A 26,459-nucleotide genomic window follows, 5' to 3' on the forward strand; every position below is an offset into this window, starting at 1 on the left:
TCACCCTCAGGGGCTTTTTCCTGTACTTTCCCCTCTCCACGTATGGCAGAAATTCTCGGGGATTCTCGTGAGCCAGTGTCACGCTAGTGATTGTTCCACCTGCTGCCTTCCAGCCACCCCAGCCCACTGATCTGAGCACTCTCTGATATGACTCCCATGTGTTGACTTCTTACCACGAGGAAGAAGTTGCCTTCACTGCCATGTGCTGGTCCCAGTGTAGAGCCCAGGGCACTGTCAGTGCTTAGTGTTTGGCTTTTTTTTTTTTTTTTTTGAGACAGTCTCGTTCTGTTGCCCAGGCTGGAGTGCAGTGGCGTGATCTCGGCTCACTGTAACCTCCGCCTCCTGGGTTCAAGCGATTCCCCTGCCTCAGCCTCCTGAGTAGCTGGGACTACAGGCACGTACCACCATGCCCAGCTAATTTTTTGTATTTTTAGTAGAGATGGGTTTCACCGTGTTAGCCAGGATGGTCTCGATCTCCTGACCTCATGATCTGCCCACCTCGTTCTCCCAAATTGCTGGGATTACAGGTGTGAGCCACTGCGCCCGGCCCAGTGCTTTGTGTTTGTCAAATAAGCCAATGGAACTAGTCACCCTCCGCTGCCCTGGGAGTCCCCTCAGACCTTCCCTCTGGACTTCCTCACTCCCTATCCTGCTTATTCTTTTCTGAGCCAAATAGTTGTAGCCCCTCAGATCCAAATGGCCCAACCCCACTGTGTCCTTTCCAGCACCTTTGTTGAGAAATTCTAAGTGGTGAAGAGTGTGCATGTGTGTGCATGGGTGGGATATGTGCCTCTCCTACACCGTCAGTGGGAAGGTACGCTTAGCAATAGCTATTGAGAACACAGAAGTGATTCCGCTCTTAGGAATGTTTCCCACAGGTGACTCCACCCTGGTGGCACAGGACATCTAACACAGCACTGTCTGGGTTGGCAAAAGGGATGGAAACCACCTGAGTCCAACCATGGAGGACACTGGAAAACATGATGCTGCCTCCATAGAATGGGATATTGGCAAGCGTGAAGAAACATTTGGGTAGCTATTGACATGGCAGTGACATATGGTAGAATGAAAAAAGTTAGCGGTTGTGATATTGTGATATAATAAGTATGCATACTTGGGTTTCACTTCCAGTTCCTGGCACGGAGCTCCTGAAATGCCTGTAATTTCTTGAGTGATGGAGGGGTTCTTACTCATAATGAGCCCTTTTCAACCATACCTGAGTTTATGCTAATGAGGTGACTCTTGGAGCATGAGAGTGGTAGCCAGGGGAACCCAGCAAGTGATTAGAGGGTTCGAACTCTGGGGACGGGAGATGAGGCAGAGATTGAGTTAATTAATTATACCTATGTAACGAAGCCACCATAACACTCCTAAATGAGGCTAGATGCAGTGGCTCATGCCTGTAACCCCAGCACTTTGAGAGGCTGAGGTGGGTGGATCACCTGAGGTTAGGATTTCAAGACCAGCCTGGCCAACATGGTGAAACCCTGTCTCTACTAAAAATACAAAAATGAGCCAGGTGCAGTGGCTCATGCCTGTAATCCCAGCACTTTGGAAAGTCTGAGGAGGGCAGATCATAATGTCAGGAGTTCGAGACCAGCCTGGCCAACATAGTGAAACCTGTCTCTACTAAAAATACAAAAATTAGCCAGGCCTGGTGGCGCACGCCTGTCGTCTCAGCTACTCAGGACGCTGAGGCAGGAGAATCACTTGAACCTAGGAGGCGGAGGTTGCGGTGAGCCGAGATCACGCCACTGCACTCCAGCCTGGGTGACAGAGCAAAACTACATCTCAAAAAAAAAACCCAAAAAACAAAAAGCACCTGAATGGCAGGGCTCAGAGAAGAGCACACAGAGGTGCTGGGAGGGTGGTGCGACCTGAGAGGACTTGGAGGCTCCCCACCCCACCCTCCACGCCTTGCCCTCTGCGTGTCTTCCATCTGGTTGTTCCTGAACATGTATCCTTTATAATAAACCAGCAATAATAAGTAAGGCTGAGTGCAGTGGCACATGCCTTAGTCCCAGCTACTTGGGAGGCTGAAGTGGGAGAGCTGCTTGAGCCCAGGAGTTCAAGGCTGCAGTGAGCACCACTGCACTCCAGAGACATTCTGTCTCAAAAAAAAAAAAAAAAAAGTAAGTAAACTGTTTTCCTGAGTTCTGTGAGCTCTTCTAGCAAACTCACTCTGTCATCAGGCTGGAGTGCAGTGGCACGATCTTGGCTCACTGCAATCTCCACCTCGCAAGTTCAAGCAATTCTCCTGCTTCAGCCTCCCAAATAGCTGTGATTACAGGCGTCTGCCACCATGCCTGACTAAGTTTTCTTGTATTTTTAGTAGAGATGGGGTTTCACCATGTTGGCCAGGCTGGTCTCGAACTACTGACCTCGTGATCCACCCGCCTCAGCCTCCCAAAGTGCTGGGATTACAGGCGTGAGCCATCGTGCCTGGACTTTTCTAGCAAATTACTGAACCTGAAGAGGGGGTCATGGGAACCCCCAGTTCATATGTCAGAAGTATGGGGGGCCCAGGACTTGCTCCCAGAGTTTGAAGTGGGGGCAGTCTTGTGGGACTTGGCACTTAATGTGTGGGATCAGATGTTAACTCCAGGTTGAGAGTATCAGAATGGATTCAAGTGTAGGACACCCAGATGGTGTTGGAGAATTGGTCGGTGTGGAAAAAGAAACCACACATTTGGTGTCAGAAGTGTTGTGAGGAAAAAAAAAAAGAGCATTCCACAGACACTGTTGTAGAACCGTGTGTATGGCTGAATCCTATTTTGTAAAAGTAAAATCGTGTATATTTCTTCACATATGATTATACATGCATGGAGAAAATCTAGGGGGATACATGGCCAACAGCTAAAGGAATTACCTCTGTGGAATGGGAACAGGGAGGCGGCAGCTGTGTTAGCTTGCTGGGGGTGTCGTAACAGAATGCCACAGATGGGGTGGCTTAAACAACAGAGATGTATTTTCTTACAGTTCTGGAGGCTGCAAGCCCAGGTTCCAGGCGTCAGCAGGTGGCGCTTTCCTCTGAGGCCTCTCTTCGTGGCGGGCAGACGGCCGCCTTCCTCCTGCTGCCTCACGTGGTCCCTCCTCTGCACTCCTGCATCCTTAGTGTCTCTTTGTGCGTCCAACTTTCCTTTTTTTTTTTTTTTTAATTTAGATGGAATCTTGCTCTCTGGCCCAGGCTGGAGTGCCAGATCTCAGCTCTCTGCAACCTCCGCCTCCCAGGGCTCAAGTGATTGCCCTGCCTCAGCTTCCCAAATGGCTGGGATTACAGCTAAGCACTGCCACACCCGGCTAATTTTTGTATTTTTTATTTTTATTTTGGTTGGAGTCTCGCTCTGTCGCCCAGGCTGGAGTGCAGTGGCATGATCTTGGTTCACTGCAACCTCCACCTGCCAGATTCAAGCAATTGTCCTGCCTCAGCCTCCCAAGTAGCTAGGACTACAGGTGTGTGTGTGCTACCATGCCCAGCTAATTTTTTTGCATTTTTAGTAGAGACTGGGTTTCACCATGCTGGCCAGGCTGGTCTCAAATTCCTGACCTCGTGATCCATCTGCCTCAACCTCCCAAAGTGCTGAGATTACAGGCATGAGCCACTGCACCCAGCCCCCAACTTTCCTCTTAAAAGTCTATCAGTCAGGCCGGGTATGGTGGCTCATGCTTGTAATCCCAGCACTTTGGGAGGTTGAGGCGGGTGGATCACTTGACATTAGGAGTTTGAGGCCAGCCTGACTAACATGGTGAAACCCCATCTCTACTAAAAATAAAAAAATTAGGCTGGGCACGGTGGCTCACGCCTGTAATCCCAGCACTTTGGGAGGCTGAGGCGGGCAGATCACGAGGTCAAGAGATCGAGACCATCCCGGCCAACATGGTGAAAGCCCGTCTCTACTAAAAGTACAAAAAATTAGCCGGGCATGGTGGTGTGTGCCTGCAGTCCCAGCTACTTGGGAGGCTGAGGCAGGAGAATTGCTTGAAACAGGAAAACGGAAGCTGCAGTGAGCCAGGATCTCGCCACTGCACTCCAGCCTGGTGATAGAGCGAGACTGTCTCAAAAAAAAAAAAAAAATTAACCGGGTGTGGTGGCAGGCGCCTGTAATCTCACCTACTTGGGAGGCTGAGGTGGGAGAATCGCTTGAACCTGGGAGGCAGAGGTTGCAGTGAGCCGAGAGCGTGCCACTGCACTCCAGGCTGGGTGACAGATCGAGACTCCATCTCAAAAAAAAAAAAAGAACACCACCACCGAGACCGCGTCCACCCCGCGAGCACAGAGCCTCGCCCTTGCCGTTCCGTCGCCCATCCACACCCGCCGCCAGCTCACCGTGGATGATGATACCGCTACACTTGTTGTCGACAACGGCTCTGGCATGTGCAAGGCCAGCTTCGCGGGCGACGATACTCCCCGGGCCATCTTCCCATCCATCGTGGGGTGCCCCAGGCACCAGGGCGTGATAGTGGGCATGGGTCAGAAGGACTCCTACATGGGTGACGAGGCCCAGAGCAAGAGAGGCATCCTGACCCTGAAGTACCCCATCGAGCACGGCATCGTCACCAACTGGGACGACATGGAGAAGATCTGGCACCACACTTTCTACAACGAGCTGCGTGTGGCTCCTGAGGAGCACCCCGTGCTGCTTACTGAGGCCCCCCTGAACCCCAAGGCCAACCGTGAGAAGATGACCCAGATCATGTTTGAGACCTTCAACACCCCAGCCATATATGTGGCCATCCAGGCTGTGCTTTCCTTGTACGCCTCTGGCCGTACCACTGGCATCATGATGGACTCCGGTGATGGGGTCACCCACACTGTGCCCATCTATGAGGGGTATGCCCTCCCCCACGCCATCCTGCGTCTGGACCTGGCTGGCCGGGACCTGACTGACTACCTCATGAAGATCCTCACCGAGCGCGGCTACAGCTTCACCACCACAGCTGAGCGGGAAATCGTGCACGACATCAAGGAGAAGCTGTGCTATGTTGCCCTGGACGTCGAGCAGGAGATGGCCATGGCAGCCTCCAGCTCCTCCCTGGAGAAGAGCTATGAGCTGCCCGATGGTCAGGTCATCACCATCAGCAACGAGCGGTTCCGCTGCCCTGAGGATCTTCCAGCCTTCTTTCCTAGGCAGGGAATCTTGTGGCATCCACGAAACTACCTTTAACTCCATCATGAAATGTGATGTGGACATCCACAAAGACCTGTATGCTAACACAGTGCTGTCTGGTGGTACCACCATGTACCCTGGCACCGCTGACAGGATGCAGAAGGAGATCACTGCCCTGGCACCCAGCACGATGAAGATCAAGATCGTTGCTCCTCCCGAGAGCAAGTACTCCGTGTGGATCAGTGGCTCCATCCTGGCCTCACTGTCCACCTTCCAGCAGATGTGGATCAGCAAGCAGGAGTACAATGAGTCAGGCCCCTCCATCGTCCACCGCAAATGCTTCTAGACGGATTGTGACTTAGTTGCATTACACCCTTTCTTGACAAAACCTAACTTGCGCAGAAAACAAGATGAGATTGGCATGGCTTTATCTGTTTTTTTGTTTGGTTTTGGTTTTTTTTTTTTGGCTTGACTCAGGATTTAAAAACTGGAACCGTGAAGGTGACAGCAGTCGGTTGGAGCGAGCATCCCCCAAAGTTCTACAGTGTGGCCAAGGACTTGATTGAGTACATTGTTTTTTTTTTTAAGTCATTCCAAATATCGTGAGATGCATTGTTACAGGAAGTCCCTTGCCCTCCCGAAAGCCACCCCACTTCTCTCTAAGGAGAATGGCCCAGTCCTCTCCCGAGTCCACACAGGGGAGTTAACAGCATTGCTTTTGTTGTAAATTATGTAATGAAATTTTTTCTAATTTTGCCTTAATACTTTTTTAATTTTGTTTTACTTTGAAAGATTTTAGCCTCTGTGGCTACCCCTTTTTTTGTCTCTCAACTTGAGATGTATGAAGGCTTTTGGTCTCCCTGGGAGTGGGTGGAGGCAGCCAGGGCTTACCTGTACACTAAATTGAAACCAGTTGAATAAAGTGCACACCTTAAAAAAAAAAAAAAAAAAAAAAAGAACACCAGTCAGACTGGAGTAGGGTCACTCTAATGGCCTGATTTTAACTTAATTATCTCTTCCTTTTTTTTATTTTTTTGAGACAGAGTCTCACTCTGTTGCCCCGGCTTGAGTGCAGTGGCGTGATCTCAGCTCACTGCAACCTCCGTCTCCCAGGTTCAAGCAATTCTTCAGCCTCAGCCTCCCAAGTAGCTGGGATTACAGGCACATACCACCACACCCAGCTAATTTTGTATTTTTTAGTAGAGATGCAGTTTCTCTATGTTGGCTAAGCTGGTCTCAAACTCCTGACCTCAGGTGATCCACCAGCCTCAGCTTCCCAAAGTGCTGGGATTACAGGCGGGAGCCACTGTGCCCAGCCTTAATTAACTATTTTTTTTTTTTTTTTGAGACGGAGTCTTGCTCTGTCACCAGGCTGGAATGCAGTGGTGCAATCTCGGCTCACTGGAACCTCCGTCTCCTGGGTTCAAGCAATTCTTCCGCCTCAGCCTCCCAAGTAGCTGGGACCACAGGTGCGAGCCACCACACCTGGCTAATTTTCGTATTTTTAGTAGAGACGGGGTTTCACCATGTTGGCCAGGATGGTCTTGATCTCTTGACCTCTTGATCTGCCCACCTCAGCCTCCCAAAGTGCTGGGATTACATATGAGCCACTGCACCTGGCCAACTATTTAAAGGCCCTGTATGCAAATATAGTCACATCCTGAGCTACAGGCAGACACGACACCATTCAGCCCAAAACAAAGGTTTTCACCTTTTTTTGTTTTGTTTTGTTTTGGTAGAAACGGGATCTTGCTATGTTGCCCAGGCTAGTCTTGAACTCCTGGGCTCAAGTGATTTTTTTTTTTATCATACAGTTTCTACATTTCAGTCTAAACAGAAATTAATTAATTTACAATTACACAAATGGAGGGGCAAGGTATCGAAATAATTCAAATTGGCAAATTAAAAATAATTTAGATGATCAACATAGATGTTTGTATGTGTGTTTTAAGGTAGATGTTTCATAGTTTGTGTATAGGCTTTATAACTAATAATGACAAATTATTTAATTCAGAAACAATTATCTCAGGTCAAAATAGAGAAATTCTCCTTGAGTCTAGAAGAAATCACTGATTGCATGATAAAAATCCATCAGAACACTAAAACTAAGTTCAGAAATGTTTTATAAATCAAAACCCATCTTTCCTCCAAAAAGTTTAGGGATATTTTGAGTAGTAGTAATGGGTCTTCAATTAATATGTCTGGAATTGACAATGGTGAAGGCACTCGTCTGCGAAGTGTTCCTGTTCTTTTTAATGACACAGACACTAATCTGGCAGGAACGTACGGAAAAGTTCGCAAAGCTGCTAGTTCAATTGATCAGTTTAGTATTCGTCTGGGAATTTTCCTCCGAAGATACCCCGTAGCACGAGTTTTTGTAATTATCTACATGGCTTTGCTTCACCTCTGGGTCACGATTGTTCTGTTGACTTATACACCAGAAATGCACCACGACCAACCGTACGGCAAATGAACCAAGCCCCGTTGTTGCAGTGATTGGTTGTCTTTTTCTAGACTTGGGATCTGCAAGAAGGCCAAGTGCCTAACATTTCTGAGAACAGTGCACAGGATTACTTTATCATCACTACAGCTTTTAACTTTTTAAGTTATTATACAACTATTCTGCTACCTAAATCTTCCTATTTCCTTTAAATGGTAAGAGTTTCTAAAACAATAATTTAACAAGCTCAGCTCTGCTTTTTCTGAGTTTGGTCCTAATATATACGTAGAGAAAGATGCTGAGTTGTTCACCTCTGTACAGACCATCTGTATATTAGGTGACATTGATTATGGGTTATAATCAGGGAAATTAATTGTATTTAGTGACAAATAAAACATTTTCTTTTTTGATTAAAAAAATCAGATTTTTTTTCGTAAACTTCTTTAAAAGTTCAGCTTTAATGACAAAGATCTATTACATCAGTCTTTCTTCAAAATAAGATAGATATGAATAAACAACTTCAAACAGGAGGTACCATGGACTCTTCAATACACCGTACTCAGTGCACTGGGCCCCTGGGGATGCCCAGTGATACACACGTTGAAGCAGTAATGTAAGTCTGTGAGCCACTGTTCCTGAACACTTCCACTCTTCAATGTCGTGATATTCTTGATAATCTGCTCTACCAAGATTGCGTTGGTCAACATATGAGTCCTGAGGGGTGCATGCTGAAGCAGCAGTCGAAGCAGCTGGCCCACAACAGGCAGCTCCTCCGGCCCAACTCTGTTCACCCGCAGGCTCTGCAGCATCAACCTGAGTACTCGAGGCAAGAGAGCCAGGATGGAGACACAGACCCCCCATAGCTTGTCCCTCTTTCTTAGATGTTCTGCTTCCCCTTTCTCTATAGTGAGTAGAAAATAAAGAAGACTGTAGCAACAAGAAGCCAGAAATGGCAGTAGAGTCTCACTAACTACACAAGTATGATCCAGGAGCTTACAGATAACACCAAAAACACAGCCAGCCGTGCTATCAGGAATTACAGTCAACCCAACCAAATGCTTACTGATGGCACTTTGCAGGATGTCAAAGCTCTGACTTTGGGCAGGAATAACCAATAAACTGTGAAAAACTGCCTCTGTTACATCCCAATGGTGTAAAAATTGATCCAAATCTGTAAGGTAGAGAAGCACAGGGGAAAGCTGTGTCTGGATGACATGAGGAACTCCTCGAAGGCTCTGAAGCCAAGTCAGCTCCTCTTTTGAAAACCCTGTAAGTGTGGAAAATGAGAAGCTGAAATAGTCCACATCACTCATCAACCAGTCTTTAGCTGAATACTTCCACCCAGAAAATGACGATCTCATGTGCAGTATCCCGATAAGCATGGCAGCCAAACTTGAACTGAGTCTTCCCATAATACAGCAACGACTTAACCGAGAAAGCAAATCAGTAGGCAGATTAGCTGGGCTACAGGAGCACCACCACGCCCAGCTAATATTTTTATTTTTTGTAGAGTCAGGGTCCTACTATGTTTCCCAGGCTGGTCTCAAACTTCCAGGCTCAAGCGATTCTCCTGCCTTAGCCTCCCATGGTACTGTGATTCCAGGCCTGAGCGACAGCACCCTGCTAGCTTTCGCTTTTTACTTTATTTCTATGTTGTTAAAATGTATTATAATAAACATTACTTTTATTTATTTATTTATTTATTTATTTAAAGATGGGATTTCTCCGTGATGGCCAGGCTGGTCTTGAACTAGTGACCTCAGGTGATCCACCCACCTCGGCCTCCCAAAGTGCTAGGATTACAGGCGTGAGCCACCGCGTCCGGCTTCTAAACATTACTTTTAAAGGTTTTTGTGCAATTCAATCCAAATGTCCCTGAAGTATCCACCTCCTTCTTGGGCCTCCTCTGAAGTTAGAGTAGGGGAGCTGAAGCTCTCCCTCTGCCGGCTCCAGGGACAAAACCCCCAGCCCATTAAGGCCCTTCCCCTGGGGAAGGTGGCACGGAATAAGAACATTCAGTACCTGTCTGGCCATCACTGAGGCTTTTCCCGGATAGCCGACATGGTCTTCAGACCACTCTGCCAAACATCAGGTAGAGGCTGGGTGAGGTGGCTCACGCCTGTAATCCCGGCACTTTGGAAGGATGAGGCAGGTGGATCATGTGAGGTCAGGAGTTTGAGACCAGCTTGGCCAACATTGCGAAACTTCATCTCTACAGAAATAGAAAAGTTAGCCAGGCATGGTGGCACGTGCCTGTAATCCCAGCTACTCGGGAGGCTGAGGCAGGAGAATCACTTGAACCTGGGAGGCGGAGGTTGCAGTGGACCAGGATCGCACCACTGCACTCCAGCCTGGGCGACAGAACGAGACTCCGTCCCAAAAAAAACAAAGCATGGGAGGCCAAGGCGGGTGGATCACGAGGTCAAGAGATTGAGACCATCCTGGTCAACAAGGTGAAATCCTGTCTCTACTAAAAATACAAAAATTAGCTGGGCATGGTGGTGCACGCCTGTAGTCCCAGCTACTCGGGAGGCTGAGGCATGAGAATTGAGGCAGAGATTGTGGTGAGCCGAGATCGCGCCATTGCACTCCAGCCTGGGTAACAAGAGAGAAACTCCGTCTCAAAAAAAAAAAAAAACAAAAAAAAAAACAAAAAAAAAAACAAAAAAAAAAACAAAAAAAAAAACCAGGTGGAGGGGCATCGTCTGTTTTCCAGGCTCCTGGTTTATAGCTACAAGCTCTGGGCATTTAATACCTTGTAATAATCCATCCTTCCCTTATATACCTCTCAACATAATGACTGTACAATATGGCCAATGAAATGGATAGTAAAATGAAACATAGGCAGGTAATAAAGTGAAATATGAAGAGAGTAGTACATTCTGGATGAGGGTGGAATGCAAAATTGTCATCAGACAGAGAAGACGGCAGGAGAACCTGAGAGCTGGAGCTCATCTACCCAAATGAGGCGATAAAAAGTAGAAAGATGGCCGGGGAAAAATCAGGGAGAGCCGCCACTTGAAAGACTCTCAGGAGGCTGGGTGAGGTGACTCACACCTGTAATCCCAGCCCTTTGGGAGGCTGAGGCAGGCAGCTCATCTGAGGTCAGGAGTTTGAGACCAGTCTGACCAACATGAAGAAACCCCGTCGCTACTAAAAATACAAAATTAGTCAAGGTGTGGTGGTGTGGGCCTGTAATCCCAGCTACTCGGGAGGCTGAGGCAGAATTGCTTGAACCCGGTGAGCCAAGATTGCGCCACTGTACTCCAGCCTGGGCAACAAGAGCAAAACTCGGTCTCAGAAAAGAAAAAAGAAAGAAAGGCTCTCAGGAAACAGTGATGAATCAGTCTTTAGCATTAAGTCCCAGGGGAGAAGCGTGGATTTAGGGATCCCTTTAGATATGGTAGAATTCTCCTGGGTCCTAGTCTGGTCGTAAATCTCAGACCAGTAGCAGGAAAACCCTAACTGTACTGTGGTCCTGCATGTCACTGCAACTTCAGCCCTGCTGTGATGGTGTATCTGCTCCTTTGGATGGCTTTGCCACCTTTAAAGATGAGACCATGTGGAGCAGAGCCAAGGGCCTCAGCTGACAGTCAGCACCAACCATCAGTCATGTGAGTGAGACTACCTGCGATCCCCCAAGCCCAGTTGGGTTGTCAGATGACTATAGCTTCAGCTGCAGGAGTGACCCAGTGACACCAACAGATGAACCGGCTAGCTTATCCCAGCCCAAACTGCTGACTTAGAACCGTTGTTATTTTAAGCCAGTAAATTTTCAGTGACTCATTACAAAGCAATAGATAACTGTGACAGTCTAAGAGGATCTAAATTCAGAAACTGTATTGAATATTTAAGATAACTGATTTGCCACATTTATAAGTTTATTAGTATATAAGAGTTTCTTGTCCGGGGCAGTGGCTCACACCTGTAATCCCAGCACTTTGGGAGACTGAGGCAGACAGATCGCCTGAGGCCAGGAGTTTGAGACCAGCCTGGCCAACATGATGAAACCCCATCTCTACTAAAAACGCAAAAATTAGCTGGGCGTGGTGGTGGGCGCCTGTAATCCCAGCTACTCGGGAGGCTGAGGTAGGAGAACTGCTTGAACCTGGAAGGTGGAGGTTGCAGTGAGCTGAGATTGGGCCTCTGCACTCCAGCCTGGGCAACAGAGTGAGACTCTGTCTGAAAAAAACAAACAAACAAACAAAATAAATAAAAAATAAAGAGAGTTGCTTGGCTGGGCACGGTGCTCATGCCTGTAATCCTAACACTTTGGAAGCCTGAAGCAAGAAGATTGCTTGAGCCCAGGAGTTTGAGACCAGCCTGGGCAACACAGTGAGACCCCATCGCTACCAAAAAAAAAAAAATTAGCTGGGCATGGTAGCATATACCTGTAGTCCCAGCTGCTCAGGAGGCTGAGGCTGGAGGATTGATTGAGTCCAGAAGGTCAAGGCTGAGTGATCCATGATTGCTCCAGACCCTGTAGACCCCATCTCCAAAAAAAGGAAAAAAGAAAGAGAGTTGCTTAAGTGATAAGAAAAGAAAAGCCCTGTAAATCCTTTTTTTCCTTCTGCTGAGAACTTGAGGTGTTTGAGAGATCAGCTATGTTAACTCTGTAAAATAAAGTTTAAAATCTATTAGAGAATTTAATTACCTAAGTTTGTAATTGGCAAAAGTTTACTTCTTCCAAAAGGTCTAGCTCAAATTCTATGAAGATATCCTCCTTCACCAGTGTCGGAATCTGGCTTCCTGCCCAGGACCACTTGTGCATGTGACCCAGGCCTCCAGTAGACCTCGGAGAGCTGTTAACTGGGACCTTCACTATCTGTGTGAGAACAGAGCTGAATCCCAGCAAAAAGAAACAGTAGCACTGGCACATAGTGGGCATCCAGGGAGCTTCAGCAGCCTGACCATGTAGGACATGGATTTTGGAGATTTCTGAGCAGGCGAATAACATGATACAATTTTTTTTTTTTTAAATACATGTTTGTTGGCCGGGTGCGGTGGCTCATGCCTGTAATCCCAGCACTTTGGGAGGCCGAGGTGGGTGGATTATCTGAGGTCAGGAGTTTGAGACCAACCTGACCAATATGGTGAAACCTTGCCTGTAATAAAAATACAAAAATTAGCCAGGCATGGTGGCACATGCCTGTAATCCCAGATACTCAGGAGGCTGAGGCAGGAGAATTGCTTGAACCTGGGGGCAAGGTTGCAGTAAGCTGCGATTGCACCACTGCACTCCAGCCTGGGCAACAGAGCCAGACTCTGTCTAAAAATATATACATACATACATGTTATTTATTTATTTATTTTTAGAGACAGGATCTCACTGTGTTGCCCAGGCTGACCTCCAACTCCTGGACTCCAGTGATCTTCCTGTTTTAACTTCCCAAGTAGTTGGGACTACAGGTGTGACCCACTGCACTTGCCTTCATATTTTGTTTTGAGACGGAGTCTCGCTTTGTCACCCAGGCTGGAGTGCAATGGCATGATCTCTGCTCACTGCAACCTCCACCTCCCAGGTTCGAGTGATTCTCCTGCCTCAAGCTCCCTAGTTGCCAGGACTACAGATATGCGCCACCATGCCCATTTAATTTTTTTTCTTTTTTGTATTTGTAGTAGAGGTGGGGTTCCACCATGTTGGCCAGGTTGTTCTCTAGTTCCTGACCTCAGGTGATCTGCTCCCCTTGGCCTCCCAAACTGGTGGGATTACAGGTGTGAGCCACTGTGCCTGGTGGCTACAAATTTTTTCTTGTGGTTTTTGGCAGTCTTATTGAGGCATAACTGGCACACAGTACACTGCACATATTTGCTTCTCTGCAGAGTTCACAGTAAAAAAAGTGCATTCATTAAAAATGTACAATGTGGGCTGGGCGCAGTGGCTCATGTCTGTAATCCCAGCACTTTGGGAGGCTGAGGTGGGCGGATCACGAGGTCAAGAAATCAAGACCATCCTGGCCAACATGGTGAAACCCTGTCTCTACTAAAAATACAAAAATTAGCCAGGTGTGTTGGCACGCGCCTTTGGTCCCAGCTACTCGGGAGGCTGAGGCAGGAGAATCGCTTGAACCCAGGAGGCGGAGGTTGCAGTGAGCCGAGATTGCTCCACTGCACTCCAGCCTGGCAGCAGAGCAAGACTCCGTCTCAAAAAAATAAAAAAAAAGTACAATGTGGTGAGTTTTTAAATTTTCTTAAATTACTTTTCTGTAGCGATGATGTCTTGCTATGTTGCCCAGGTTGGTCTTGAATTGTGCAAATGATCCTCCCAGCTGGGTCTCCCAAAGTGCCAGGATTGCAGTCATCAGCCACAATGTGGAGAGTTTTGACATAAGGATCTATGAAACCATCACAACAATCAAGATAATGAAATTATTCTATATTAATTCTAAATTAATCATTCTTGTTCAATTGTCTTTTAGAGATGTGATCTTGCTATGTTGTCCAGACTAGAGTGCCGTGGCTATTTATAGGTATACTCAAAGTGTAATACAGCCTCCAACTTGTGGCCTGTTCCACCTCAGTCTCCCTGATAGCTGGGTGGAAGGTAGCCTCTAGTTGAGGACCAAGGTCTTCCTTTTTTTTGAGATGGAGTCTCACTCTGGCACCCAGGCTGGAGTGCAGTGGCGTGATCTCGGCTCACTGCACTCTCTGCTTTGCAGGTTCTGCCTTAGCCTCCTGAGTAGCTGGGATTACAGGCACAGGCCACCAAACCTGGCTGATTTTGTCGTTGTTGTATTTTTATTAGAGATAGGGTTTCACCATGTTGGCCAGGCTGGTCTCGAACTCCTGACCTCAGGTGATTGATCTACCCGCCTTGGCCTCCTAAAGTGCTGGGATTATAAGCATGACCCACTGTGTCCAGCCTGAGCACCAAGACTTTGTTTTTTGTTTGTTTTTTGAGATGGAGTCTTGCTCTGTCACCCAGGCTGGAGTGCAGCGGCACGATCTTGGCTTACTGCAACCTCTGCCTCCCAGGTTCGAGTGATTCTTCTGCCTCAGCCTGCTGAGTAGCTGGGATTCCAGGCGTGTGCTACCACACTGAGCTAATTTTTGTATCTAGTAGATATGGGGTTTCACCATGTTGGCCAGGCTGGTCTCAAACTCCTCACCTCATGATCCGCCTGCCTTGGCCTCTCAAAGTGCTGGGATTACAGGTGTGAGCTACTCTGCCTGGCCAAGACTTTCTTTTTTGCTTTTTTTGAGATGGAGTCTTGATATATTGCTCACTGCAACCTCTGCCTCCCAGGTTCAAGCAATTCTCATGCCTCAGCCTCCTAAGTAGCTGGGACTACAGGCGTGCGCCACCACACCCAGCTAATGTTTTGCATTTTTAGTGGAGATGGGTTTCACCATGCTGGCTAGGATGGTCTCTATCTATTAACCTCGTGATCTGCCCGCCAGCCTCCCAAAGTGCTGGGATTATAGGTTTGAGCCACTACACCTGGCCCGGCCAAGACTTTCTTATGGCTGGGGCCTCAGCCTCTGCCTCATAATCCTCCCTACTCATTGCCAGGAAGGTTGCACAGGGCAGAATAACGGCCCTCCAAAGATTCCACATCCTACATCCTACAACCTGTAATATGTTACATTACTTGGCAAAGGGGAATGAAGGCAGCAAATCCGCCAAGTAGATAAATTATCACAGATTATCTAGGTGGGTTCATGTAATCACAAGGGTCCCTGAAGATGGAAGAGAGAGCCAGATGGAGAGCATCAGAAGGAAAATGCCCCTGCAGAAGAATGCTCAGAGGCAACCGCGGTGGCTTTGAACATGGAGGAAGAGGTCTTGAGCCAAAGAACGTGGGTGGTCTCTGGAAATCAGAAAAGGCAATGAAATAGACTCTCTGCTAGGGCTTCCAGAAAGGAACACGGCCCTGGTGACCCCTTGATTTTAGTCCAGTGATACCTACATCAGATTTCTGTCCTACAGAACTTTAACATACTAAATGTGTGTCATTGAAGCCAGTGAATTTGAAGTAATGGCACAGCAGCAATGGAGAAGTAATATACAGCATCACCTACATGCTTCATTTCACCAATCAGTGTCACCAATCAGTGACATCTGCATAACCACTTTCCAGACCACAGATGGGAAGCAAACAGACCCGGACCTAAGTCGGGGCTCCGATCCTGACGCTGTGCTGACCTCGGACCAGTTACCTCACTGCCTGGCGGTGGTGAGAGCTGAGGATGTAACAGGCTAATGGAGGTAGTGGGAATGGACACAGAGGGCTTAGCTCAGTACAACTGGGGCTTTGTGCCTGTAGATGGCTGTCCTGGTTGCAGTTGACAAGGTCCTTCTTTTATTCTGAGTGACTAGAGGGGCTACAACTGGTGAGGTGACCCAGGGCCTGACTCCTGTGTCCTGAACCATGTCTTGCTGATGTTTTCAGGAGAGGGTGCAGGCCTTGCTGGCGGTCCTAAAATGTTGGGGGCCATGGGCTCTTCCCTCCTGGCTTCTGGCCTCCCCTTTGCCCTCACTCCCAAGACTGATTACTGCCTACCCTGCTGTTGGCAAGTCTATGCTGATCTTGTCTTGGGTGGATTTAACATCTGAAGCGCAAGGCTGAGCCCATGTCACCATCCCAGTGGTGCCCTCTGCATTCACAGCATGTCAGGGATCCGCCCACAGCTGGCCAGCGTTATTGCCACACTCAGAGCTGGAGGCCTGGAACACAGGAGCAACTTTGCAGCCAGCTACTCTCTTATTCCTAACTGACAGCTCGAGGAGCTCGACTCTCAGGGGCTAGGGTACCCCAGGGCAGCAACGCTAGTATTGGAACCTTCTCCGAAACGCTGTCTTGTTCCCCCCGGTATTAGAATATACTCATTATTATTATTACGTTTGAGGTAGGGTCTCACTCTTGTCCAGGCTGTAGTGCAGTGGTGCCATCATAGCTCTCTGCAGCCTTAAACCCTTGGGCTCAAGTGCTTGCCCACCTTAGCCTCTGGAGTAGCTGGGACTAGAGGTGAGCACCTACTATCAATCACACCAAAGTCATTTTTTTTCCTCGGGGTAGAGATGGGGGGGTGTCTCACTATGTTGCCCAGGCTAGTTTTGAACTCCTGGCCTCTGATAATCCTCTTGCCTCAGCCTCCCAAAGTGCTGGGATTACAGGTGTGAGGCACCTATTCAATATTCATTATTATATTATTATATTATAATGGCACGGCCTGTATTATATTTATCATAAAGTAAGATTAATAGTACAGGAAAATATATAAAAGTACTTAAAAATCCATCCTCATGGTTTTTGTAAAAAAGAAAAAATACGAAGAAAACATAGGCCGGGTACGGTGGCTCACCCCTGTAATCCCAGCACTTTGGGAGGCCGAGGCGGGCGGATTACCTGAGGTCGGGAGTTCAAGACCAGCCGACCAACATGGTGAAACCCCACCTCTAAAAGAAAAACAAAAGAAAACATCACCCCAATTCTTCACCTTTTGAATGCCACTTGAAGCCCAAGTGTCCTGCCTCCAAATTCCACTATTTCCACCCTCAGCTTCCCGGCTGTCCTAGATTCTGCTCCAGCCGAGCCTTGGCACTGGGGCTATTAGGAGGCAGAGGCTCTGGGTAGGAGTTCCCAAACCAGATTTACCCGTTGTCGCACCTATCCCTAAGAGGGCGGGCTGAGGTGTGGAGGCGGTGCCCTGCGGACCCGTGGGGAGACAAGCCCTGGTCTCCGAGGCTGCAAAACGCTCGGCACCGCGGGAGCCGCGCTCCCCTCTCCCAACTCGGTACGGAGCGCCCCGCGCGCCTGCTCCGCTGCGGAGCCGAGAGGCAGAGGGGGCCGGCGCTGCGTGGAAGGCCCGGGGACTTCAGCCCGTGCGGGGGAAGCCGAGGCACAGCCAACCAGGAAATTGGAGGCGGCCGAGGCCACCGGGAAGCGCGGGGAGGCGCCCGGGGGCCACGGGAAAGTGGGAGGGGCTCGGGCGTGGCTCCACCCGCGGTACTGGGAGCCGGGGCAGGCGCGCACGTGTGTATACAAGTGCGTGGGCCCACTCGGCGTCCCGGACTACAAGTTCCAGCGTGCCCAGCGGCGCTCCCGGGTTTTCTGGCCGCGCCGCCCGCTAGCTCCAAGCAGGTCGCCGCTGGCTGGCGGTCGCCACCCAGTCCCAGAGTAAATAAGGGAGAGACACTCCCGAGCACCGTAAATAGAGTCCAAGTGGGCGGAGAGCTGCCCCGCGCCGCCCGCTCATGTCTCTGCAGAGCCGAGTGTCCGGCCGCCTGGCACAGCTGCGCGCGGCGGGGCAACTGCTGGTCGCCCCACGCCCCTGGCCCGGGCGCTTGAGGGGTGACCGCAGCAGCGCGTGCGGTCCCCCGCCGTCCCTGGGCGCGTTCGGCTGCCAGGCGCAGACCTCAGCGGGAATTGGGGCGTGGGGGTTGGCGGCGGTGGGGCGGACAGCCGGGGTGCGCACTTGGGCCCCCCTGGCCATGGCGGCGAAGGTGGACCTGAACACCTCCACCGACTGGAAGGAGGCGAAATGTAAGTGTAAGCACGAGGGTCTCGAGGGAGAGGGCGGCCCCACGTGGGGCTTCCTGGCTGAGCAGCTCCCCAAGAGCGAGCAGCCCCTTCCACCCAGAGACCCTGGGGAAGCTGAGGCCCCATCTCCCCTGGAACGGACCCCTCCTCCCCATTCACAGCCACCCCCCACTCCCGCCTGTTCCCACCCCTATGGAACAGTTGACTCCAGACCAGGTCTCCGTGTCCACGCAGGGTGGCAGCGTGAGGAAGGAGGCCTTCCTTACCCCACTGGAATGGGTCACAGAGTACCCCGAGATTGTGCAGGAGCTGCCTCCTCCCCTGTGTAGGAGGAAACTGAGGCCGAGTGCCACAGCTGATTTCCCCAAGGTCACTTGGGGAGCTGTTGTCAAAGTGGAGGTTACGATACCGTACTCTCCAAACTTTGCACAGTGTGATTCTCAAGTGCTCGGGAATAGGCCCAGGGAACAGCTCCGGGGCTGGCGTCCCACCTGATGGGGCCCGTAACCCCACAGAGTGACCTCCTTGGGCTGGCCTGTCCTGCCTTCACCCCACCCCAAGAGTGCACTCTGCCTTCCTGGGCACGTGGTCTGGTGCCCTTTTCCCCTCCTCGCTGGCTTCTGGCCACTGTGAGCAGCTTGTTCATGCCAGGAACAGAGGTTAGAGGGGCAGGGCAGAGGTGGAGTCTTGTTCCTGTGACAACTGATGACACCCCCAAGAATCATGCTACCTCCTCCCACTCCTGGGAGTGGCATGAGTCCTGGGCCCGGGAAGGGAGAGAACCCGAGACAAGCCCCAAATAGCCCTGCTGGGCACCCAGCTGCCCCTGCCCTTCAGGGCCTGCCTCCTGGGATCCTGTCTCTTCCCAGCTGGATCCCCTTTCAGAAGTGCAGGGAAGTGGCTAATTGGCTGGGCCCCCACGGTGGAGTGGGCGCGGCCTCCGGCTGGGCGGGCAGGATGGAGGAGCCTGCTGTGTGAGGGCTAAAAAGAAGCTGGCTGTCTCGGGAAGGGAGGTGGAAATCAGAATGATTTACTCCTGACATGCATTGTGTGGCCTGCGCCGGGAGCTGAAAGTGACGCCAGAAAGCAACGACTTTAGTCTGTGAGCAAATGGAGAACTTGTCAGGTGCTTGGCCCTTGCCCCAGAACAGCAGGAGGAGTGGGGGCTGGCAGAGACCCCTGGAGGGGGAGCCGCTGTCCCCACAGAGACCCCTGCTCCCCCAGCACTCTCTCAGAGAGCAGTAACCCAGGAGGGTGGGAAAGAGGGAGACCAGTCACCCAGGCCCCTGCTTGTGAGCTGGCACTGTTTCTAGGATCCAACCCCACACCCCACTCCTCGGTGCTATGAAAGCAGCCAGACCTGGTGGGGCCGGGGTTCCCAGGCTGCTGTGCTGTCCCTGGGGTCTCCCTCTTTGCTTCTAGCTGGGATTTCCAACCATGCAGCAAACTCTTAATGAATGCCCTCTAGGTGGCCAGGCTGAGGACTCAGATGTACGTCAGACAGGCAAGGGCCCTGCCCTCATGGAGCTTGCCATCTAGTAGGAAGATTACAAAGAATGTATTGTAAACAATGTGTTCTAGCAGCCACAAGGCCCGGTAACCTCAGTGCTGTGAAGACGCCATGGCAGATGGGGCCACCTGAGCTGGGGAGATCAGAGGAGGCGTCTCGGAGGTGGTGGCCTAGAAGAGGCCTCCAGCTGGGGAATGGCATTCCAGACCTGTTATTGAGTGATAGTGGGCCAAGCTCAGGAGTGGGGCTAGTCTGGGGCTCTGCCTGGCACTGAAGCCACAGTTAGAGGGAGCTTTTGGGGGTGGGACGTGGAGATCTCCCAATAGTTATCTGTTGCTGTGTAACAAAACATCCGAAACTTAGTAGCTTAAAACAAACCTGCATCCTCTCAGTCCCTGAGGGTCAGGAAAATGGAGGGAAGCTTAGCTGGGTGGTTCTAGCTCAGGGTCTCCCTCCCCTGAGGCCGGCTGGAGCTTGGTTAGGGCGGGAGGATGGGCGTCCTAGACAGCTCCCTCCCGTGAAATGGCATTTGGTGAGAGGCCTGGGTTCGTCACCTTGGGGCCTCTCCACGGAGCTGCTTGAGTGTCTTACGGCATAGATGTCCTACGCCTTTCCCCTACAGCATGTGCTCCATGAGAGGGACAGTGAGGAGACCCCGATGCAGCCACAGTGCCTTCTTTGTGACCTCGTCTTCGAAGTCCTGCACTGTCTCCCCTGCGTTTTTCTAGGGCTTAGAATCGAGTCGGGGAGTCTGGCCACACTCCAGGGGAGGGAAATTAGGCTCCGCCTTTTGAGGGAAAGACTCTCAAAGAATTTTTGGTGTCTTTTATTTTCTTAAATGAATTTTGAGACAGAGTTTCGCTCTTTTTGCTCAGGCTGGAGTGCAATGGTACAATCTCACTGCAACCTCCGCCTCCCAGGTTCAAGCGATTCTCCTGCTTCAGCCTCCTGAGTAGCTGGGATTACAGGCACCTGCCACCACGCCTGGCTAAATTTTTGTATTTTTCGTAGACACTGGGTTTCACCATGTCAGCCAGGATGGTCTCAGTCTCCTGACCTCGTGACCCACCCGCCTGAGTCTCCTAAAGTGCTGGGATGACAGGAGCGAGCCACCTCACCCAGCCTAATTTTGTATTTTTAGTAGAGATGGGGTTTCACCATGTTGGCCAGGCTGGTCTTGAACTCCTGACCTCAGGTGATCTGCCTGCCTCCGCCTCCCAAAGTGCTGGGATTACAGATGTGAGCCACTGCGCCTGACCAATTTTCTTAAAATTAAAAAAACTAGTTTTTAATTTTTGTTGAGACAGTATTGTTCTGTTGCTCAGGCTGACGTGCAGTGGTGTAACCGTAGCTCAGTGCACCCTTATGTCCTGGGCTCAGCGACCCTCCTGCCTCCGCCTCCCAAGTATTTGGAACTACAGGCGTGTATCACCATATGCAACTGATTTTTCTTTCTTTTTTTTTTTTTAAACAACTGGTAATCAATTTATCAAAATAGTTGATTTAAGCATCTGCAGTGGCGACTTCCACCTCAACTCCTGGCTCAATACTGTCACAAGTCATCTGCTGAAGAATCTCAAAGGACTGTGCAAGTCAATGAGTCACTTGTGGATTCGCTTTTTTTTTTTTGTGAGGTGAAGTTTCACTCTTGTCGCCCAGGCTGGAGTGCAATGGTATGATCTCACTGCAACTTCCGCCTCCCAGGTTCAAGCGAGTCTCCTGCCTCAGCCTCCCGAGTAGCTGGGATTACAGGCATGTGCCACCACGCCCAGCTAATTTTGTATTTTTAGTAGAGACTGGGTTTCTCCATGTTGGTCAGGCTGGTCTTGAACTCCCGACCTCAGGTGATCTGCTCGCCTCCGCCTCCCAGAGTGCTGGGATTACAGGTGTGAGCCACCGCGCCCGGCACTTGTGGATTCTCATCTGGAAACGATCCCCTGTCTTAGAACCTTTACCACAAGGAGTTTTTCTTGTGATTCTCAAAGTCTTGGTAGGCATTCGAACTGGTCCTTTCACTTTGAGATTCTTTTCAAAACTTTGCTCCTCTGATCAAGTCAGCACATTCCTTCCCCGGCGATTTTACACTGCTGCTCGTTTGAGTGATTGGAATTCAGTGAACTCCCACCTCCGGCTCCACGGGTGTTTTTCTAGTATCCTTAAAAGCCATGGCTGCTGCCTGGCTTCCTGACCAACTTGTTCCTCAGCGAGAGCGAACAGCGGTGAGTCAGGAGCAGGAGCGTGCGGATCCACGATCCAAAACTACTGCGACTGCGGCTTCCTCAAAGAGCTCTTTTGAGGCAGAGTCTGTTGCCCAGGCTGGAGTGCAGTTGTGAGATCTCAGCTGCTGCATCCTTGACCTCCTGGGCTCAAGCGATCCTCCCACTTCAGTCTCCTGAGTAGCTGGAACTACAGGCACACACCACCACAACCAGCAAAATTTTTGTATTTTTTGTAGAGATGGAGTTTTGACACGTTGCCCAGGCTAGTCTCAAACTCCTAAGCTCAAACGATCTACCCACCTTGGCCTCCCAAAGTGCTGAGATTACAGGTGTGAGCCACCAGCAGCTAATGTTTTAAAAACTTTATCGTAGAGACTGAGTCTCACCATGTTGCCCAGGTTGGTCTTGAACTGGCCTCAAGGGACCCGCCTGCCTGGGCCTCTGAAAATGCTGGGATTACAGGTGTGAGCCACTGTGCCTGCCAAGTTATTTTTTAAGCCATCACATTATGGGAGATCTGGGGGGCTGCCTCAGCTGGACTCTGCCTCTGATTGGGGTTTGAGCCATGGCCCTTGATGACTCCTGCACTTTTCATCTTACATTTAAATCACACTTTCAGCCAAGTTACATTTGACAGTAAAGTGCCCCAAACATACAGATCTTCAGTGCACAACGTATGCAACTGCACAGCTACTACTTGGGTCAAAAGTAGAACATTGCCATCACCCCAGAAGTTATCTCTTTTTGCTTGGTACAGTCTGGAGCTAATTACTCTTGTGACATCTGTTCATTTTGTCTCTTCTTGAAGTCCGGCCCCTTTTACTCAGTATCTGGGCAGTTTGTCCATGTTATTGGGTGTGGTAGTGGTTCGCTCTTTTTCATTGCTGTATAGTGTTCCAGTGTGTGAATGTACCACAGCTTGCTTCCTACTCTGGTGGTTTTGTTTTTTGGAATGGAGTCTTGCTCCGTCGCCCAGGCTGGAGTGTAGCGGCGTGATCCCTGCTTACTGCAACCTCTGCCTTCCGGGTTCAAGCCATTCTCCTGCCTCACCCTCCTGAGTTGCTGGGATTACAGGCACCCACAAGCATGCCTGGCTAATTTTTCTATTTTAGTAGAGAGGGGGTTTTGCCATGTTTTCCAGGCTAGTCTCGAACTCCTGACCTCAGGTGATCCACCCACCTCAGCCTCCCAAAGTGCTAGGATTACAGGCATGAGCCATTACACCCAGCCCCCACTTTTGTTAATTGACTGGCATTTGGGTTTCTTGTGAATAAAGCTGCACTGAACATTCTATTTATTTATTTATTGCGACAGGGTCTCATTCTGTTGCCCAGGCTGGAGTGCAGTGGTGCAATCACAGCTCACCTCAGCCTCCAACTCCTGGGCTTAATCCCACCTGAGCCTCATGAGTAGCTGGGACTATAGGCATGTGCCACTATGCCCGGCTAATTGTTTTTAAAAATGTTTTGCAGAGACATTTATTTATTTATTTATGAACATAGGCTCTGCCTAGCATGGGAGAAGTAAAAATCTCTGGATAACTGATCTAAAAGGCCCAACGGCAGGATATTTTCATTTTCTGGGTCAGATGATAAGATGGGTTGGAAGCCTTGTGCCAGCATCATCTTTATGTAGACTTTAAAAGATACAAACTTTACTAGGAGGTTAAACAAGAAAATTAGAAGGAAGAGAAAAGTTAATGCTCCCATGCCCACTCACATCATCACGTTATTTATCTATGTGTTCGTGAAATAATAGCTCTGAGTCTTCTAGAGGTTTGTAAGTATTGCTCATGATGTCTTCCTCTTATGCCTGCAGGGACTTACAAGAAACTGGTTTAATCCTGGACAGGTGTACCCAGCTAGTGATTCTCTGATGTTTAACAGCAGTGGAGATCCTTAACAATACCTGATAGGGGTCCTTCTGTTTTTAGTCGTAATTGATCATCAGGGGATCTTTATTTTTAAGTTTTTAGTAAGACTAAGTCTGGCTAAACAGAGGAGCTATTTTTTTCTTTGTGGGAAGGGGCAACACTCTATTTTCATAATTCTGAAAGGCCTTTTGAACCTAGCCTAAATTCTTCCTTTTTTTTTTTTTTTTTTTTGAGACGGAGTTTCGCTCTTGTTACCCAGGCTGGAGTGCAATGGCGCGATCTCGGCTCACCACAACCTCTGCCTCCTGGGTTCAGGCAATTCTCCTGCCTCAGCCTCCTGAGTAGCTGGGATTACAGGCACGCGCCACCATGCCCAGCTAATTTTTTGTATTTTTAGTAGAGACAGGGTTTCACCTTGTTGACCGGGATGGTCTCGATCTCTTGACCTTGTGATCCACCCGCCTCGGCCTCCCAAAGTGCTGGGATTACAGGCGTGAGCCACCGCGCCTGGCCCTTTTTTTTTTTTTTTTAGAAAGAAAGAAAGAAAAGGAATGAAGAAGAAAGAAAGAAAAAGAATGAAGAAGAGGAAGAAAAAGGAAGAGAAAGAGAGAGAGAATGGGAGTATTGCTTTCTTGCCCAGGCTAGAATGCAGTTTAGAAATGAGTATTGAAAACCTCTTTTATACCAATAATTATACTTAATGATGTAGACAGGAAGGAATAAGGGAAGAAAATAAGCAGCCAACCAATATTTCATTTAAACCTATGAAATGCTGTGCGATTACTGAGGAGTGATTTACTTCCAATTATGTAGTCACTTTTGGAATAGGTGTGAGGTGGTAATATGTGTTTTGTGTATTTAAAGTGGAGAGTTCTGTAAATGTTTATTAAGTTTACTTGTTCCAGGTCTGAGTTCAAGTCCTGGATGTCCTTGTTAATCTTCTGTCTCGTTGATCTATAGAATCGTTAGCTCTTCTTGTTACATTGATCCTTTTGCCATTATGTAATGTCCTTCTTTGCCTCTTTTGATCTTTGTTGCTTTAAAGTCTATTTTATCAGAGGCGAAAATTGCATCTCCTACTTTTTGTTTGTTTATTTTTACTCTCTGTTTGGCTGGTAAATCTTCCTCCATCCCTTTGTTTTGAGTCTTTGTGTATCGTTGCATGTGAAATGGGTCGGGATGCAGCATACCGATGGGTTTTAGCTTTTTGTCCAATTTGAATATATATGAGTTTAATACTGCCATTTGATGCTAGCTGGCTGTTTTGCCCATTAGTTGGTGTAAATTTTTCATTGTGTTAATGCTCTTTGCTTTTTGATATATTTTTGGAAAGGCTGATATTGGTTGTTCCTTTATACGTATAGTGCTTCTTTCAGAAGCTCTTGTAAAGCAGACCTGGTGGTGGTGAAATCTCTAAGTACTTGCTTGTTCGCAAAAGATTTAATTTTTCCTTCGCTTGTAAAGCTTAGTTTGGCTGGCTATGAAATTCTGGGTTGAAAGTTCTTTTCCTTAAGGATGTTAAATATTGGTCCCCACTCTTTTCTAGCTTGTAGGGTTTCTGCTGAGAGATCTGCTGTAAGTCTGATAGGTTTCCCTTTGTGGGTAACCTGACCTTTCTCTCTGGCTGCCCTTAGTATTTTCTCCTTCATTTCAAACCTAATAAATCTGGCGATTATGTGCCTTGGGGTTGGTCGTCTTTGTGGTGTTCTCTGTATTACCTGGAGTTGAATATTACCCTGCCTTGTTAGGTTGGGAAAGTTTTCCTGAATGATATCCTGAAGAGTATTTTCCAACTTGGATTCATTCTCTTCGTCACATTCAGGTACACCTATCAAACGTAAATTAGCTCTTTTCACATAGTCCCATATTTCCTGGAGACTTTGCTCATTCCTTTTTATCCTTTTTTCTCCAATCTTGTCTTCTCGTTTCATTTCACTGAGCTGGTCCTCGACATCTGATATCCTTTCTTCTGCTTGATTAATTCGACTGTTTAGACTTGTGCATACCTCACGGAGTTCTCGTGTTGTGTTTTTCAGCTCCATCAATTCACTTATATTCCTCTCTAAGTTGTCCATTCTCGTTAACGTTTTGTCAAACCTTTTTTCAAGGTTCTTAGTTTCTTTGCATTGGATTAGAACAAGTTCTTTTAATTCACAGAAGTTTTTTATCACCCACCTTTTGAATCCTGCTTCTGATAATGGAACACACTCATTCTCCATTAAGCCTTGTTCCGTTGCTGATGAGGAACTGCAATCCCCTGTAGAGGGAGAGGAATTCTGATTTTGAGTATTCTCTGCCTTTTTAGGTTGGTTTCTTCCCTTCATTATATATTTATCCCTCTGTCATCTTTGTAATTACCGACTTTCTAACTAGGTCTCTGAGCGGACGTCCAACTTGTTGATTCCCAGCGCCAAAATCTGAGCATTCCGCTGCGCCGTCCAAAACAGCGGTATTAAGATTGATGGTGCTTTTCTGCCCGGGAATCTCTGGACTCTGCACCAAGAACTGCTGCGCTGAGGCACCAGCAAAACCGCCACGCTGGCCACAAGAGTCGCCCTGGCGACCTGTGGGGCTCCTCCGCTGGGAATCTCTTGGTCCATGAGCAACAAAAATTCATCTGAAAGTGTGGTGTCCTCTCATTCTCTGCGCTTTCACTGGGAGCTACGATCCTGAGCTGCTAGTGATCAGCCATCTTGGATCTCGCAGAGACATTTATATTGCCCCAGGCTGATCTTGAACTCCTGGGCTCAAGTGATCTTCCCACCTCCAGCTGCGAAAGTGCTAAGTGCTGAGATGACAGACGTGCGCCACTGTGCCCTGCTTCC

The 26,459-nt window shown here is 48.9% G+C and overlaps 1 protein-coding gene and 1 pseudogene across 2 annotated transcripts in view; both read left to right on the forward strand.

Annotated features, from left to right (window-relative positions):
- Positions 1 to 4,332: 4,332 nt before the first annotated feature.
- On the forward strand, positions 4,333 to 5,816 carry LOC105724487 (actin, cytoplasmic type 5-like; annotated as a pseudogene).
- An 11,812-nt stretch (positions 5,817 to 17,628) lies between these two features.
- The window catches only part of MACROD1 (mono-ADP ribosylhydrolase 1), a 176,803-nt gene continuing 167,972 nt past the window's right edge, over positions 17,629 to 26,459 (forward strand). For both annotated transcript variants that reach the window (XM_012463122.2, XM_012463121.2), the window contains exon 1: positions 17,629 to 18,035. In XM_012463122.2, the coding sequence (XP_012318545.1) occupies positions 17,747 to 18,035 (289 nt within the window). In that variant the 5' untranslated portion in view covers positions 17,629 to 17,746. The remainder of the gene's footprint in view (positions 18,036 to 26,459) is intronic.

This window comes from Aotus nancymaae, unplaced genomic scaffold, assembly GCF_030222135.1.
Source record: "Aotus nancymaae isolate 86718 unplaced genomic scaffold, 86718_ANA_hifiasm-v0.15.2.pri h1tg000059l, whole genome shotgun sequence".
In the NCBI taxonomy this organism is placed as follows: domain Eukaryota; kingdom Metazoa; phylum Chordata; class Mammalia; order Primates; family Aotidae; genus Aotus; species Aotus nancymaae.